We start from the raw sequence: 18,218 nt of genomic DNA, 5'->3' as shown, positions 1-18,218 counted from the left end.
TCTAGACAGAATAGGTACCTGCTTAGAGTCTATGCTTCCTCTAGAAAAGAGCTTGAAAAGAAAGCTGGAAGCCTGTCTCTGCCAATCCCAACCTGGCAGCTCACTGTCTTGACACACCCGACTGGTGGGCAGAGGACCTGACTTTGCTGGAAGGGATGCCAGGACCTTCACCCACCCCTCTACCCTCTACAGGCTTTCCTCTCCTACAACCAAAGAAAAAACGTCAGCCTCCTCCAAATGCAAAAGGTTGGGGGCAGCTGGGGCAGAGTCTTGGCAGAGCTGGGCTGCGGCGCGATGTTGCTCTGTGCAGGATTTGAGAAGAGAGCACAGAACTTTCCAGAAAGGTCCCCGGGTCAGCATAGGTAGCCACAGGAAGAGTTTACCCTAGTACCAAGGGCAGGCCTAATTCCAGATAGAAAACAATGAAATTTAGATCTATTTTTCTACACACCAGCTCTGTGCCAGGAATCCCCTAGAAGTTTTTACATACATTTTCTCATTTTATTCTCATAGCTCTCCAAGAACGTGGCAGCACCCATTTGTACAGATGAGGACCAGAGAGGTTTAGAAATCAAGCAGCTCTGGCTCGGTGCCTGTAGCTCAGCGGCTACAGTGCTGGTCACATATACCAAGGCTGGCAGGTTCAAACCCAGCCCAGGCCTGCCAAACAACAATGACAACAACAACAACAAGAACAAAAGAGATGGGCTTTGTGGTGGGCACCTGTAATCCCAGCTACTCAGGAGGCTGAGGCAAGAGAATTGCTTAAGCCCAAGAGTTTGAGGTTGCTGTGAGCTGTGACACTATGGCACTCTACCAAGGGCCACATAGTGAGACTCTGTCTCAAAAAAAAAAAAAAAAAAGAGGAAATCAGGCAGCTCTGTTTCCAAACAAGGCTCATCTGTATTCAAACTCAGACTGGGTTACTTCACCCTGCTTTTCCCATGGTTACAGCCCAAGGCAGGGAAGCGGGGCCAGGGGCTGTGATACCTGAACCCTGGAGGGCTGGGCAGAGTAGGCAGCATATGGCAGACACCGACCCCAGGCAGCTGGCAGGGCAAGGGGGAGTCAGGCCTTGGAGCCTGGAGCCAGAGTCCCCCTTGCCTTGCTGTTCCCGGTGGCCCTCCTTTCTACCCATGGGACCAGGCCCACAGGCTCAGGAGAGCACCTTACAGTGACACAGCAAGGCTCGTACCTTGCCAGACCAGCCCGGGCCTCCTGCTCCCCACTCTGGGCTCAGTGAGTAGGGCGCCGACCCCATATGCCGAGGGTGGTGGGTTCAAACCCAGCACCAGCCAAACTGCAAAAAAAAGAATGCTGTGGGGGGATGGGGCAGTGGGAGGACAAGGAGCCATGGAAGCCACAGACAGGAAATTCAGGACTGTCAGGATTGTCTGTTTGGGGAGAGGAGCCTCCCGTCCTCAAGCCATGGCAGTGGGAACTTGGCAGGGGTGCCCTCTGCTGTGGGACCTACCTCATCACATCCGCGGACTTAGGACCACCACAGACTTCAGAACCATAAGGAATCTGAGAGCCACTGGGGCCGAGCTGCAGCAGGCAAAGCACAAATGGGCCTGGCTCCCTCAAGGCCAGTAGCAGGACCGGGGTTCTCAAAAGACTCCCCACCTACCTCTCCAAAGTCAAGGTCCTGTAGGCCCCCACAGTCCCTGCAGCCAGAGCTGGTGGGGGCAGGGAGGTGCCCTCCCCGCCCCCGCTGCCTGTATATATAATGGGGGGAGTAGGAGGGTGTCCACCGAGGTCTGCACAATCCTGAGAGCCATCCTCTGCCAAGGGCACAACCCCCTCCCCCCACTTGGCTGGACTTTCCTCCCACTTCACTCTGGAGTTCCCTCTCACTCCTACTGAACTCTGCTCCTCCTCTACCAAGGACACCACCCCATCCCCCATCCCCCAGGCTCATGTGGAGGTCATTCAGTATCCAGGGGAGGGAGGGAGGGAGGGAAGGGGACAGGCAGGGAAGGAAAGGGGAAGCAGGCCTCCAGAGTTCCCCTTTGCCTGCAACAGGAATGCTGGGTGCTGCTCAGTGGCTACTAAGATGAAAACCCCAGGCTGTTGTGTCATTGTGGTGGCCAGCTGAGAGTGACACTCATCCTACTTCGCCCTGAACACTCATGCAGGGTAAGAAGACTCCAGAACCTTTTCTCAGGTCCGTAGCCCAAGCAGACCATGGAATTTCATACCCTGAGCTCTCCCCCTCCGGTACTCTCCTCCCCTCCCTCTGCCTTCTCCACTGTGTGAGGGCCCTCTGGTGACGCCTGGCCTCCCTGCCATCCCAGCTTTTCCCTCTGGTGTCTGCCTTCCTGGCACTAATCCTGGGCAGGGAGTCTGTCCTGGGCCTGGCGGGGACCAGCCTGGCCTTCTTCATCTTCTGCTCCCACACAAGGTCCTGGACATCCCACATGGTATTTCTGGTCAGCCCAGTCATTGCCAGCTTTCTCTTGATCATCAGCCACCACTCGCATGGATTACTGCTTCCTCCATGAGACCTGCTGGTGAGGGGCTGCTGCCTGTAAGGTCACCATGATCATGATGTCCAGCAACTGCATGGCCAGTGTCGTCTTCCCCACAACCATCATGCTCAACTGCTAGGGGAAGGTGGTGTAGCACCCCATACTGAGCCGGGCCTTGGTGGGGGCATCCACCCAGGTGGCCGGGGCTCCTGGGGGGCATCCTGCTCAATGGTCATTCTGCTTGACCACTTATTCCAGCCACTCCTGCCTCAGCTGCAGGCTGGGCACAGCACCCTTGCCCACTCCACTGGTACCAGGCACAGTACACGCTGGAATGCTTCCTGCTGCTGGCACACATCCTTTGCCATGGTGAGCCTCAGGGCTACCATCTGGCCCCATAGCCTGGGCAGGCAGGTGCACAGAAGGCTCTGTGCATGCTGGCTATGGTGGTGGCTGTCTACACCATCTTCTTGCCCAGCATCATCTTTGGCACAGCTTCTGGCTGTCCACCTGCCACTCCCTGAACATCTGCTCGAGGCTCTCCTACCGTTCCCTGACCTTCACCTTCCCATCAGCATCCTGGGCCCATGCTCTACTCCTTCTCTGGTCCCACTTTCTCCACCAGAACTGGCCCTGCTGGGCCCACTGAGCAATGAGGGCACCTACCAGCCCTCTCCATGGTGGCAGTGGCACTGCTGGAGGCCTCTAGGAAGGGGGAGACCACACAGAAGCTGCAGCAGGAGTTCTCCTGAAAAAGGAAGGCCCTTTGAGGATTGAGGGCAGGGCAGCAGCACCACAGGGGCAAGGACTGCCCAGGTCTGGCCTGGAGGGATGAGGGAGATCAGCAGACCAGTGAGTGGTCAGGCCAAGGCAGTGGTAGGACCAGAGGGCAGGAGAGAAAGCTGCCTTCCCTTACAGTGCATCCTGGATGACACGCTCCCAGAGTGGGGAGAGAGCACGGTACCAGGCAGAGACAGGCAGGGAGCCCTGGGACACCTACTCAGACAAAGGCCTCACAGCTGTCCAGTCCCAGGGTCCAGGGCACAACCACTGTCAGAACAAAGTCTTGCTTTAGAAATTGGAAAGCAGCATTTTCTGTGCTCTCCAGTTTGTCCCACTCAGTACTAATAAACTTCCGCTTTAAATGCAGACCCGTCTCAGGTGTTCTAAGGAAATAAATGTCTTTGGGCCCAACCTGGGAATGGGTCAATAGGAATTGAAGTGAACACCCCAAGGTGAAAGGGAAAAATGGGGACAGGGTGGGAAAGCTGGCAGCCACTTCCCCAGGGCACTCCTGGGAAGCCCTGAGTGTCCTGACAGCAGAACTGCTTTCCTGGGCCTGGATGCAGGGTTCGATGATGGGGACCTAATCCCCTCTCCCTAACTCCCTTTGGAGTGTTAATCCACTCAGTCCAACCCTCTCATCTTATGGACAGGATGCACTCCCTCTGCTAAGAGTCATCAGGAATGGAAGTGAAAGCCCAGGAGTGCTGCCCACAGCCAAGGAGGGTGGTATCAAGGAGTAGAGTGGAAGACAGCTAGTATCAGGGAGAGTATCATCTTCACTGGCTATTTGTGCCCCATTTCCCTTTCTGCTCTCAGAAACCCATTGAGGTGCTGGCGCGCTCCTGGGCGTCCATCTGCCTCTCTGCTCCTCACAGGCTTTCCCCCCCCTCCACTCCCTTTTCCACCCTGGGGACCTCTGTTTCTCACACCCTCTGCCACCATGGGGAGGCAGGGCCAAGCCTGAGTCGGGCACTCCCCAAGGTGGGGGCTGAGCGGCACTTTCTCCTGGAGCCCCACCGAAGGCACCAACACTTGGGGCCAGTCCAGTGCCTTTCCTCTAGTGCCTCTACCCCTGGACGTGCCCAACTAGGTTCAGGGCTGCTCCATGGGCCCTCTCCTCTTCCCTGGACCCTTCCTGCGTCCTGCAGCAACTGGGCTCACTCCTCCACCTCCAGCCACCTGCCATGAGGTAGAAGTGACCGCTATTCCCAGCGGCTCACAGACTTTCCTGCACCCATCTTTCCCCACTGAGGGGGCACAGGCCACCCTTGAGGGGCCTCAGGGTAGATGCTGGCCACAGGATTTTGGCCCACACGCCTAGCTTGGTCTGGATCCTCCTTGCCTCTCATCTGGAAGTTGAGGACTGCTCCCTCATGGGCAAGCCGGGCCATGTTTCCTCAGGAAGCAGGGCTTCGGGCTGCCTCCATGCTCCTCCTGCATGGAGGTAGGACTCCCTGGTCCTAGCCGTGGCGCCAATCCAATGTACCCTTCTCTGAATTTATTTCTCCATCAGCGATCCTGGCCCTTATTTAACTCCAGGGGCTAAAGATGGAAATTACCATGGTTGAACCTCTGTAAGTTGACCACTCAAGGGACTGTAACAAACCAGTCAGTATACAGAGTGGTCAACATAAAGAACTAGGCCTGCTGTACTGATGTGTACATTTGGTGCATGTCCAGTCTGTGAAAATTAGGTCAACTAAGGAGGTGGTCAGTATAGAGAGGTGGTCAACTGTGGAGGTTCTACTGTATCTTCTAGAACACCAGGTGAGGCAGGTAACTTGTTACGTGAAGGGGGGAAGGATTAAGAAAGGAGAAGACAAGGAGAAAGAAAACTGTATTTAAATGCAGGGTTTTCTACAGATGGGAGGGTAGTGCCCATGGTGGTTACGGTGAGCGGGGGGCAGGCTGAGTAGAGACCCCGTTTCCTACATTTGGGTTCTAAACAGCATTTGGGTCCCTGGGGTGGGCCACACTGTTTCATGTGAATTTGGGGCAGCACCTTCTACCTTTCTTTTTTCTCTTCTTCTAACATAACTGCTTTCACCCCTGAGGGAAGATCAAATGGCATGCATTACTTTACTCCAGGGACTCCTGAGCAAGGGGGTGAGCAGGCAGGGCTAGGGCTGGACCAACAGTCACTAAGTGGCCCGGTACTCACTGGCACCCCCACTAGCCAGACACTGAGCCACAGACGCAGACAACACTCTGACCTTGAGCCGCTCCAGGATGATCCCAGAGGAGACAGACTTGCCTACCATGCAAATGGATTCAATTTAGGTGGGAATGCACCCTGAGAGCACAGAAGGCCAGAAGAGTCAGCTGTGCCCAAGGTGGCAGAGAGGGGATGCCTCTGAGCTGGATCTGGGAGGATGAGGACGTAGGGGAGGAAGAGCACAAACAGGGTGCAGAGGTGTTAGATGACTTGGTGCGCAGGGGAGTGGGAGGTCATTGAGGAAGAGAGGAGAAAGCCTAGCACATATTTTGGGGACAGGCAGGCAAGGCAAGTCCAGACCAAGGAGGTCCTGATGTCAAAGCTGGAACCTGGGTCAATGCCACGGACAACCCAACATGGCAGGGAAGGAGCATGTGCACGAGACTTGTATCTCCAAGATCATGACCAGCTTTGCTTTTTTTTTTTTTTTTTTGAGACAGAGTCTCACTTTGTCATCCTGGGTAGTGTGCTGTGGCATTATAGCTCACAGCAACCTCAGACTGTTGGGCTCAAGTGATTCTCTTGCCTCAGCCTCCCAAGTAGCTGGGACTACAGGCATCCGCCACAACACTGGCTATTTTTTTTTTTTTCGTAGAGACAGAGTCTCACTTTACCGCATTCGGTAGAGTGCCATGATGTCACAGGACTCACAGCAACCTCTAGCTCTTGGGCTTCCGCGATTCTCCTGCCTCAGCCTCCCGAGCAGCTGGGACTACAGGCGCCCGCCACAACGCCCGGCTATTTTTTGATTGCAGTTCATCCAGGGCTGGGTTTGAACCCGCCACCCTTGGTATATGGGACCGGTGTCCTACTCACTGAGCCACAGACGCCACCCTTTTTTTTTTTTTTTTTTTTTGTAGAGACAGAGTCTCACTTTATGGCCCTTGGTAGAGTGCCGTGGCCTCACACAGCTCACAGCAACCTCCAACTCCTGGGCCTAAGCGATTCTCTTGCCTCAGCCTCCCCAGTAGCTGGGACTACAGACGCCTGCCACAACGCCCGGCTATTTTTTGGTTGCAGTTTGGCCGGGGCCGGGTTTGAACCCGCCACCCTCGGTATATGGGGCCGGCACCTTACTGACTGAGCCACAGGCGCCGCCCAGCCACCCTTTTTTTTTTTTTGCAGTTTTTGGCCCGGGCTGGGTTTGAACCCACCACCTCCAGCATATGGGGCTGGCGCCCTACTCCTTTGAGCCACATGGGGTCTCACTCTTGCTCAGGCAAGAACTCCCAAGCTCGAGGAGCAATCCACCTGCCTTGGCCTCCCAGAGTGTTAGGATTACAGGTGTGAGCCACCTCACTCCCCACAGCTTTGCATTTTTATCAGTTACTCTGGTAACAGTGTGGAGGGGCTGGCGAGGAGAGGGGATGTGGAAACGACCTAAGTAGGGATCATCTATATTCCAAGCAAGAGCCTGAGGAAGGGCAGTGGCAGAAAGCAGAGAGGGCCAGAAGGGAAAGGAGCAGCTGAGGGCACATGACTGTGGGCCTGGGGACACCCTGAAGATGTAGTGTCAGAGCAGGTGTGGTGGCTAAAGAAAGGATTCAGGATGTCCCACTTGCCATGGTGAGTTGAGGTTATGGGAAGGGATGGCGTCATCCAGTGAGAGAGTGAAGAGAACCAAGGAACATCCTTTAAAATGTCCCTGTAAGTAAGGGACATGTGCAGCAAGGAAGGGCTCAGGCAAAAAACCCTTTAAGTAGGAAGAAAACCAGGACTGCAGCCAGGAAAAAAAAAAAGAGCACAAAGAAGTCAAGGCAATCTCTTTGGGCAAAGAGATTGCCCATTAAAAAGAACAGAATAAAGCCATCTTTTATGAAGGTAAAAGCCAAACATAAAATACCTGGACAGTCTGTAAAGTGCCTCATGCAAGAATAGAGCATTTTCAAAGTGTTTCCTAATTAGATGCTGAAGAAAGTTGATCTGAAAAGTAAAGTGCATGTCTGACACTGTCTGGTCAATTAACGCCCTGGGTGGACACTGTGGATTGACAATGCATTGCCTGGTACTATTTTTTAAAAAGCTTTTCAAGAAGTGATAGGTTGTCATTTGTATGAAATTGAATAATATGCAAAACATTTTCTATTAGTTATAGATTCATACATACAGATTGGGATAATAAACATTAAATTGAAAAGAATGCTTGCTTCTGAGATGAAAGAAAATGGAAAGTGGTACACAAGTAGTGACTACTGCTGTATCTGAAATTATCTTTGTTGAAAAAAATCTGAATATAACTGAGTGATATCTGCATGTTCCTTAGCATGGCTCTGGTGTAATGAATGAATTAAATTAATATGCTGACAACAGCTCCAAACGCTCAAGAAAGCTCAAATACGAGGACTAGGCAAAGTGTTAGGTCTGGCAATTAGAAGGTCATTAGTGACTTTATTGATACCAATTTCAGTGAGTGGCTAGGCAGGGGCAGAATGGAAGCTGTAAAGTACTATAATGGGTTGCAGAATAATTGAGATTTGAAGTAATGGGGATAACTCTTCCCTCTTTCAACAAATTGCCAGTAAAGGGAGATAAGACAATAGCTTCAGGTGAAGCTAAGGAGGGGAGATGTTCTGGTGATATGACTGTTCTATTATTCTGTGGATTGGATGGAGTGATTTAAATACAGTGATAGGAGAAGGGAGATGGTAAATGTAAGGGGGTGCAGAGTGATGGTGCGGCAACAATAAACACTGTGTGTGCCAGGCCCTGTTGAAGTGTTTTACACACACAGATCTCTTTAGTCCTATGAAGTAGATATTATTATCATCCCCCCCACCTTTTTTCTGGACACAGAGTCCCACTCAATTGTCCTGGAGTTGAGTACTGTGGCATCATAGCTCACAGCAACCTCAAACTCTTGGGCTCAAGTGATTCTCTTGCCTCAGCTTCCCGAGTAGCTGAGACTACAGGTGCCTACCACAGTGCCTGGCTATTTTTAGAGATGGGGTCTCACTCTTGCTCAGGCTGGTCTTGAATTCCTGAGCTCTGGCAATCTGCCTGCCTTGGCCTCCCATAGTGCTGGGATTACAGGTCTGAGCCACTGCGCCCGGCTATTACCATCCCATTTAATAGATGAAAAGTCTGAGGCACAGAGAGGTTGAATAATTTGCCCAAGATCACAGAGCTAAGTGCCAGTCTGACTGGAGTCAGGATACTCTACTGCAAGGCCCTAAGGAGTAGGAGGATGAAGCCAGGGCACGGTGGCAGGAGGTCTGCCCTTGGAGGTAGAAGGACACTTCCTCAGGCTGAGGGAATGGCACTTTTCAGTAGGTCTGGGAGTGAAGGGAAGAAAGCGGAAGGGATTCTTACAAGCCTTGGCTGTTAGGTGAGGGCTTAGGAAGTGACAAAGGATTGGAACAGTTGTTTCAGGATAAGAAAACAAGTCCCAAGAAGAACATATAAAGGGCCACCAGGCAAGCAGCTTAGAGTGGTGCAGGAGTCCCTGCAAGTCGTGTGCGTCCCTCCAGAGAAACCTGCAGCTAGGAGCAGGATCAGAATGAACAGAAGGTAAAACTCAGAAGGGGATGGGGGAGATGATGCTGGGGGAGCAAAAAACCCTCCTAGGAAATCTGGCCACAAAAATGCAGTCCTGGCATGGAGCTTAGGGTTTGTCCTCTCTGAGAAGTAGGGCATCAACCCTTTGAGCTATAGAGGAGCTTCCAGAGCGAGGGAGGTGATATTTTGAGTCTGGATAAAACGTCTTTAAAAGTTGCCAAGAGCCGGGCAGCGCCTGTGGCTCAGTCGGTAAGGCGCTGGCCCCATATACCGAGGGTGGCGGGTTCAAACCCGGCCCCGGCCAAACTGCAACAAAAAAAATAGCCGGGCGTTGTGGTGGACGCCTGTAGTCCCAGCTACTCGGGAGGCTGAGGCAAGAGAATCGCTTAAGCCCAGGAGTTAGAGGTTGCTGTGAGCTGTGTGAGGCCACGGCACTCTACCGAGGGCCATAAAGTGAGACTCTGTCTCTACAAAAAAAAAAAAAAAAAAGTTGCCAAGAGCCATGTGACACCTTAGCAGAAGTGAGGGTACTATGCTCCACCTTGAGAGGAACCCCTGCTTCCACAAACCCTTTCCTGAACACTAGTCCAGCCATACAGACCCCCTACTCCAGAACTCCTACACATATCAACACAACCTTAATTCCATTTTCTCTTCTCAAGTAACTTCATGTGTGTTTTGTGTATATGTGTGTCTTGCTTCTCCAAGGAAACTCTTAAAAGAAACTGTGTCTTGGACGGCGCCTGTGGCTCAGTGAGTAGGGCGCCGGCCCCATATGCTGAGGGTGGCAGGTTCAAACCCGGCCCCGGCCAAACTGCAACCAAAAACTAGCCGGGCGTTGTGGCAGGCGCCTGTAGTCCCAGCTGCTCAGGAGGCTGAGGCAAGAGAATCGCTTAAGCCCAGGAGTTGGAGGTTGCTGTGAGCCGTGTGACGCCATGGCACTCTACCCAAGGGCGGTACAGTGAGACTCTGTCTCTACAAAAAAAAAAAAAAGAAACTGTGTCTTCTTTTCATTTTTTTTTAATCTCTCACAAAGGCCAGCAAACATGGAGCACATGTACTTCACAGACACGGGCTGGCAGGGGTGCCAAGAGAGCCACACTGCACCTTCTCCTGTAACGGCCCTGGCGCAGCAACCGAGGCAGCGTCTCCACGAACAGGTAAACAGAGGAGGCCTGTGTGAGGACACAGCCACCTCTCTCGGCACACCATCCTGAGCACACACTGTCCACAATTAGAAGAGGGACTTTAACAAATGCAATCAGTGTAAACTAATTCTTTGTACCCTCAATGAATCCAAAACAATAAATAAATTAAAAAAGATAGCTATGCTTTCATTTATTAAAAAAAAATTTGCCTACTGCTTGTCATACCTCCACGTCTGAGGGCACAGGGTCAAAGGTCACCTTTGGGGTGACCTCTCACAAAATCTCCATGTCCTCAGGATGTAGCTTAGGAGACTGCAGAAAAAGATGCAGATCCTGGGGAAAGGCTTGCGAGTCTCAGTGTGGCTGGGGTCACACTGACTAACTGGCCTAGCCTATTACCTCCCATGACCCTCAGAGCAAGGCAAGGGGACGAGCCCCTGAGACAAGGACCTCCTGTCTGGCCCTTGGGGGGTGTGTATACCTAGAAAAGACCAGCATTAAAGCAGGCATCATTTCCAGGAATTTATTAGAAACATGATACAAACTGATTAGCAGATGGCATCTCCTTATAGACAGTCCACACTGTGAAACCACACTCGGGGAACGCTCACTAGCACCACCTCACGCTCTGGGTTCTTGCTCTCTGGCAGTGACATGGTGGAGAGGAGCAGGACGGTGGACAGAAAACTGGGGTGTGGCTTCCTGAGAGGAAGGGCCAATCAACTCCCCCAAAGGAAAACAGGGACAATGGTGAAGAAGAAGGACTTTCCCCTCCTTCCCCAAAGCACTTTCCTCTCCAGGCAGAGTACAGCACAATCTATGAAAACTCAAAGGGGCAGCTCCTCTGTCCAGCCTCGCCACATCTAGGACAGCAGTGAGACATGACCACCAGGCTCAGCCACAGCACTGAGCAGACTGAGGTCACACACAGCTTGGTCTCTTGCCCTCGGATTCCTGTTCTGCTCTGACCCTGTGGGTTACTTGTCATCCCCCCACTGCCTAGGGGACATGTCTTATAGGATTCCCGGCTCCTAATGGCTCTAACTCCACCCAGCTGGGCCCTCTGTGCCACAGGTCCCCCACCCCTGACTGGCCTTCTCACTGTGCCAGGCAGCCTGGGGTAGTGGCCACCCCCTGTTGCCATTCCCCATCTCACTCTTGTTTTGCTTCTCAGCTCTTCTTGTTTCTATGTTACACAAACCTCTGGAATAAAGCCCTCTGTTTAAAAACCTATGGGGATTTCTACTTTCCTTGAGCCTTGGGTGATGGAAACCGGGCTGTGGACAAGGCAGAAGCGTGAGAGGCACGCCAACGAGCTCCGGCACCAGCCTCCAGCTCATCCTCCTCTCTTGTGCACCTTTGAGAGATGAGAGGTGGCAGGCACTGGCTGAGAAGACCAGGGAGGGGTCTTCGCCCAAGGGAGCACAGCACCCTGGAGTACCTGCTGTTGGCTGCTCAGAGTCTGCATGTCCATGCTCCCTGGACTATGGTGACATGCCCCCAACACACAACAGTGATACTACAGCCTCAGGACGGGGGTGAGAAATCCTCTCACCATCAAATGTTCAGAATAGCAAAGGCTTCCTTAGAGACACAAATGATGCAACCTAATCATTTGTATCCTCATTTTAATCTGAAATTTAAAAGAATCACTAAATATTAAAAATAATTAGCATCTTTCCTCCATTTCCTGGAGGATTCTGTCAGAACGCTGGAGGAGCTTCCAGAGATGAAGTGAGAGCATAAGATCTTAGTCAACATCATCTTCCTAGGAGGATGGGACTGCAAAACCAGGAGCTTTCATTATCAAGGGGAGAGAAGAGCCTTCTTGGTACATGTGGCTCAAAATGAGCTGCCCTCCCCCCATGGCTGAATGCCAACTGGGAGCGAGGGGCTCCCTGCTCCTCCTGCAGACCTGGCCTGGCCCCAGTCTCCAGATGTCCTGGGCCTGGGCGAGAGGGGATGAAGGAGACAGGTAGAGAGAATGAGCCTGGCAGCAAAGTCATGGGCGGCTAATAGTTTCCATAGTCAACAATCACCACTTAATGGGGGCTCAGAGAGGAAAATGAAAGAGTGAGGGAATCATTTCACCTTCTATACCCACACGTGAGAATAAATCCAGAGCAGGGCATACACAGCTTCCCTGTGTCTTTTTCTTTAGAAAGGTGGCTCGGCGTCTGTACCTGAAGTGGCCTAGGCACCAGCCACATACACCAGAGCTGGCGGGTTCGAATCCAGCCCAGACATGCCAAACAATAATGACAACTACAACCAAAAAATAGCCAGGTGTTATGGTAAGTGCCTGTAGTCCCAGCTACTTGGGAGGCTGAGGCAAGAGAATCACTTAGGCCCAGGAGTTTGAGGTTGCTGTGAGCTGTGATGCCATGGCACTCTACCCAGGGTGGGGCTCTGTCTCAAAAATAAATAAACAAAGAGGTAATACCACCCATGATGTGTAACATGCAGAGCCAACTGTCTCCTCTTCTGGGTCTTTTATGAAGGGACCCCCCACCACCGCCGTGGGAACCCCGTAAGATGTCTGTGACTCTGCCATTTCACTGAGTGCCTCTGACCAGCACCCTCAGGGGGCCCCAGGCCCAGACCGGCACAGTTCCAAGAGCCATCAATGGTGGAAAAGTCCCCCAGCCATCCCTGCAGAAGCCTCAAATGAGAACCAACGCCTCCCCAGAAGAGAACCCAAGATGTCTGCAGAACTGAAATAGGACAAGGTGGCTGGAGCACTGCCCTCTACTGTCACACATCACATCTTCTCCACTGGGTGGAGCCCAGCCTCCAAAGACACAGGCGTTTAGAGCATTATCATTTCTGTGACACCTCACTCATCCCAGGGGGTGGGGAGGTCAATCCAATTGTAGCCACTCTATCCTGCAACAACCTGGCTGTTTGGGCACCTCATGTCAGCCATCCAGCTGCCTCCCAGTAACCCCAGAGATGGCTGCAAGGTCAGACGCCAGTTGTCTTTCACAGTGCTATGACCTGGTCCCCTGAAGCCTGTCTCTGCAAACAGAGGGCAGGGGAGGGGCCAGACTCACACCTGCCTGGGAAGCTCATTGGGCACAGAGTTATTCTCATCCCTGAAGCTGCACGCTGGCTACCTGTGATATCACCAAGGGCTGTGCTGAAGCCAGGCAGGAAACAGGAAGAGCCCAAGCCAGGGGAGCAGGCAGGTCTCCTGGGGCCTAGTGCTGGAGGGGTGGGGGTCGTGAGTCATTTACACAGACTCATACCTGCAAACATAGTCCTTTCTCTCCACAACCCTCGGCCAGGCAGATTCTACCTGCTCAAAATAAAACTAGGTGATTTGTGGCAGGGCCCTTGGCTGCAGTTCCTCCTTGGCTGGTTTGGCTGTGAGGGAACAGAGCAGTGAGCAAACGGCTCATCACAGTGATCCACACGTTGGCACATTTAACACCTGCTCTTGGAGTTGTCTGGGACCAAGCAGAACACCCGCACCTCTCCAATGACAAAATGCAAATGATGGTAAGAGTTAACAGGCTCCCCACAGATGATTATCTTTTGTCAGAACCTCAGGTAATTCTGGATCTTGTAGGAAGTGGGAGAGGGGGAGCAAATACAGGATGCAAGGGGTAAGAGCAAAATTTCCCCATTAAAAAAAGGCATAAGCCAAGTGATGGCAACAGCAAGGCTAGGGAAATAACATGAACTGCATCAACACTGGCACATTCCTCAAGAAAAACCCATTCAGAAAGATGCCATTTCCCTCCTGTACAGAACTACACAGCACAAGACAGCTGAGCTGGCACATGCAGGGCAGCGATGGCTCGGGGCTTGCAGCAGCCCCACTGCTCAGGGAGCCACTGCAGAAGGGAGGCGGCAGAGTGGCTCCCTCAGCCCCTTGGTTCTCAGCCAGGTCCCGCTGAGAAGAAAGTGAGGTGCCACTGGTTCCTGCACGAGACACAGCTTTGGGGACACGCACTCCTGCAGGTTCTCCCCCTGCTCCACGGGGCACAGGCATAGAGACCTCCGCCGAAAAGTCCTGCAAGTGGGGCTGCCTCCTTCCCAGGCACGACTGTGAACGCCAGCAGGACTGTTTAGCAAGTCCGGATTGTAGGATGAAACAGGGATGGCTTAGTCTGACACACAGCATGTGAGTTCTGGAAAAGGGAAGAAACAGGGGCCATGTTAAATGAGTCCCAATAGTGGAGGCGAGATGAGAGGGAGGACTGGCTCCGCGCTCCCACCAGCATCACCACGTGAGGCAGCTGAGCACTAATTCAGATGGAAGCTCATCCTGTAGCTTAAGGCCGGACCAAAGGGAAAGACTAATTGAGGCCTAAAAAGTACATGAATCATAATGAAGGATCTTAAAAGCTGGATTTAGGACAGGCAGGTTTTGTGGTCACTGGCAAGGCTCCACAGCACACCAGGCAAGGGGACTCCTCTGACAGATATGAAGAAACGGGGAACATGGCTGGCTGGGAGGAGGCCCAGTTGTGAGACTGAGGTCATCATAATGATGTGAGCACTCACAGGCTATGAACGAATTTTTTGTGGAAGAGGAGTGAACCCTATCTCCCACAGTGTTACAGTGTCCGGAACTATTCCTATGCCCCTCCCTGCATTTTTCCTAAAACCTTCACCTCTCCTGTCCCAAGATGGGCATCTGGAGACTCTAAACAGAAATGAGTAAATGAAAAGCAGAAGTGGGCTTCAAACCGTATCATCACCACCTGTCCTATTGGTCAGACCATTGTGAAACCTTCTGTTTGGTTGTTAGGAGGGAAGTCGTGGTTGTTAGCTGGGATGGGTAAGAGGCCCAAATACTCTCTCCCAAATACTCTCTCTTTGCCACCTCTGTAGACAGGAAAGGACCCAGGGACGCTCACGGCCTCGTACCATGCTGAGGAAGGGCTGCAAGATGGAGCAGAGCCTTTCTAGAATAGGGAAGATACATGTGCACAGCCTGGCATTTGATATGGGCTCAGTAAATTGAGTGAAATTAAGACCCAGATAAACTAAGTTAAGGAATCAGGATAACCTTTGCTTCATTGAACCTACTCTAAGTTATATAACTGCCTTGTTTGACCTTTACCTGAACCTTAGGAGGGACAGAGAGGTTAGGAACTTGCTCAAGGTCATACAGTGAGAAAGTTGTAGAGTCAGGCATGGAATCCACATTTTCTTAATTCAGGTCAAGTTTTTCCTAGCACCCCAAGATGCCCATTCTCCATCCAGCCCAGTATGCTGCTAATAGCCTAGTAAGAGCACCTTGTCCCCTTCAGTGTCTCCATTAAAGGTTGTGTATGTATCAGCATCTCTTAGCAGCCTCCCTCTCCTTTCTTTTTTTTTTTTTTTAGACAGTCTCAAGCTGTCACCCTAGGTGGAGTGCCATGGTGTCATAGCTCACAGCAACCTCAAACTCTTGGGCTTAAGCGATTCTCTTGCCTCAGCCTCCCAAGTAGCTGGGGCTATAGGCACCCACCACAACGCCTGGCTACTCTCTCCCTTTTTTTTATAAGGGAGTGGGAGGACTCTGTCATTCATTTGTCCAAATCCGTGTGGAATTAAACCACCTACCAGAACAGCCACTTGCAATGCTTTCCTAAGGTTTTGACCTGCCATGATAAATTATGCTTTTATTTGTGCTAAACTTACCTGCTTCAGTTTCAGAAGCAACCCCCTCCTCCTAACATCTCAGCCTCTGATGTACAGGCTCCCACCTGCCTTTTCCATACTGGCAATGATTTTTAAAAAGTTGAGATATGTCATCTCTCTGCCTTCTGGGCTACAGCTTGTGCTTTACCACCTGCCCTTATAAGGCTATCACTCCATTCTCTCCTGCCCAGAGCTTCCCCAGCCCTCCTGCATTTCCGTGAAGCAAGGAATAAGACCACAAGCAGGGGTCCAGCACTGCAGCAAAGACAGCGGACCCCAAGAAAAGGTCTATACCAATTCTCGGTCTCCTTCCTAGGCCACGATGTAGCCCAAAATGTCCCCCTTTTTGTTTATTTATTCTCAAATGCATTGATTTACATTTGCCACTTTTATATATACTTATCCTGATTCAGAAGCATTTATTTTGTGTTTTGCAAAATTTTCCCTAATAATTTGACTACTTGGAAGTCCCTGGAATCCACTGATTCAGAGACTCTGCACTCTAATCTACCATTGCAATGAAAGCAAACTTTAAGGTTTCTAGCTGCTGGCTTCTGAGTTAGTTTCCTTCCCTTCTGAAAAATCAGAGATAAAACCATCAGGCTTTTAGAAGCTGGGAAGCAGATAAATGAGTGATAACAGACTATGTACTCAAGAAAGACAGACTTGAAGCTGGCTTTGTGGAAAGCTGAGAACTCAATTTGTTCAAAGAATCCTCAAAGGGCTCATGAAATGACACCAGATACCTCTGGAATTGGGAAAGGGGAAGTGAATCAAAGATTAGTTAGAGGCTGTTTGAGAAGTAGCTGAATCCTTAGGAGATCTCCTGACTCTCTAGCCCTGGACAACTGTCTACCTCCCACCAGTCTAGATGGTTATTCTCTGAAAAGGACAAAACTTTGTATCTCAGGCCTAGTGGACACCAGATACTAAGCACAGCTGAGGACAGGGCTTCCAATTCCAAAACAGAGGGATCAAATAAACAGTGAGCCTCCCGTTTTCTCCCCCTGAAGCTCCCAGAACACAGGTTAGCAAATCTTTACCCTCTAAAAAAAAGAGAGAGGAAGAAACTGCTCCCGGAATATGACTATCTCTGTAAAGAAAAGACCTAAAGATGCTGACACCCAACAATCACCCCAACCTGATCCCTCTACTGTGAAACACACTCCACGTCTGCCCACAGCACAAGAGCAGAGCTTTTGGTCTAACTTTAGGTCTCCCACTCTTAAGCATTAAGACAGAGGCAACATAGGGCACCAGGAAAAGCCTCTAACATAAAAGTTCAAGACCAAAACAAATAAATAAAGGAATACAATTTTGAAGAAATAGACTATTCATAAAGAGGAAAAATTAAAAAACAACACTATAATTAATATCCGCAGAGAAGAAAAGATACAGTATCCAAGAAACATAAATAATACGGTGTTGGTTTTTTTATAATTGAGAGAACCAAGAGGGGATCCCCCCTAGAAGGGCAGAAGAATTCTGCTTCCTGTGGTGGGAGGCTAACTTAGACTAGACTAAATCTCCAGCCAGTAACAGCTTTGGATAAAATACGAAAAAGCTATTTGGAAGCACTGGAGAGCAACCAAAATCAGGTGAAAACTGAAAGGGTTATGGCCCTAGAAAAATGTGAGAAAAGGCAAGAGCCAGTCTTCTTAACTGGCTTCCCCCCTGAGCACTTCCACACATGAGGAATACAGCACAGGCGGAAAGCTGCAGTCTAACTATGCTGAAAACCAGAGGGCAGTGTTGAGGCTGCCAGTGCAGTTGGAAATGGAAGGAGGCAAAGGAAGGAGGCAGAAGCGGGGATCCAAAATATTCATACAAACTCTCCTCAAACCATTTGCTGATTTCTGAACTATGCAAGCAGAGGCTGAGATTTCCATGAACGCAGTTGACAACATCAGCTGCAAATCTCACACTGCTGAGCAGCAGCTCCAGCAGCAGTCTGATGCTAGGAAGACAGAATTCAAATTCTGCCAAGTTAGAGGAGTCTAGTAAAGAACGTGTTCTTCCTACTGAAATCCCAGAGGACTAAGGGCAAAATTAAAAGAGACGATCCTTAATAAAGCTTTAAACCAAGTCTCAGCAGGATCAAAGTGATCTGTCAATTTAACAACTTACTAGGGCAAAAATTAAGATTCTGCAGAGGAAAATTACAGAGAATCAGAGTTTCTACAACTTATCATCCACACTGACCAGTATTCATTAAAAAAATTTTTTTAAATAGGGCGGCGCCTGTGGCTCAAGGAGTAGGGCGCTGGCCCCATGTACCGGAGGTGGTGGGTTCAAACCCGCCCTGGCCAAAAACAGCAAAAAAAATTAAATATTATTAGACAGGAGAAGAAAATGCAACCCATATTCAAAAGAAAAAACAGCCAATGAAAGATTAATGGAGGAGGTGCTTGTGGCTCAGGGTAGGGCGCCAGCCCCCGTATACTGAGGGTGGTGGGTTCGAACCTG

General features: G+C 50.9%; 2 protein-coding genes across 5 annotated transcripts in view; one reads left to right on the top strand and one right to left on the bottom strand.

Annotated features, from left to right (window-relative positions):
- Window positions 1-294: 294 nt before the first annotated feature.
- On the top strand, window positions 295-3,105 carry OXER1 (oxoeicosanoid receptor 1). Its single transcript, XM_053589328.1, is given in 4 exon segments — window positions 295-362; window positions 2,070-2,302; window positions 2,305-2,461; window positions 2,463-3,105. Coding segments are annotated over 4 exon segments (840 nt in total). The 3' UTR covers window positions 2,845-3,105.
- Window positions 3,106-13,322: 10,217 nt separating this feature from the next.
- The window catches only part of MTA3 (metastasis associated 1 family member 3), a 190,223-nt gene continuing 185,327 nt past the window's right edge, over window positions 13,323-18,218 (bottom strand). For all 4 annotated transcript variants that reach the window (XM_053588513.1, XM_053588514.1, XM_053588515.1 and 1 more), the window contains one exon: window positions 13,323-14,251. In XM_053588513.1, the coding sequence (XP_053444488.1) occupies window positions 14,226-14,251 (26 nt within the window). In that variant the 3' untranslated portion in view covers window positions 13,323-14,225. The remainder of the gene's footprint in view (window positions 14,252-18,218) is intronic.

Source organism: Nycticebus coucang, chromosome 4, assembly GCF_027406575.1.
Source record: "Nycticebus coucang isolate mNycCou1 chromosome 4, mNycCou1.pri, whole genome shotgun sequence".
NCBI lineage: Eukaryota > Metazoa > Chordata > Mammalia > Primates > Lorisidae > Nycticebus > Nycticebus coucang.
The sequence above is the reverse complement of the archived record's forward strand: the minus strand, read 5'-3'. Positions and strand labels throughout refer to the sequence as shown.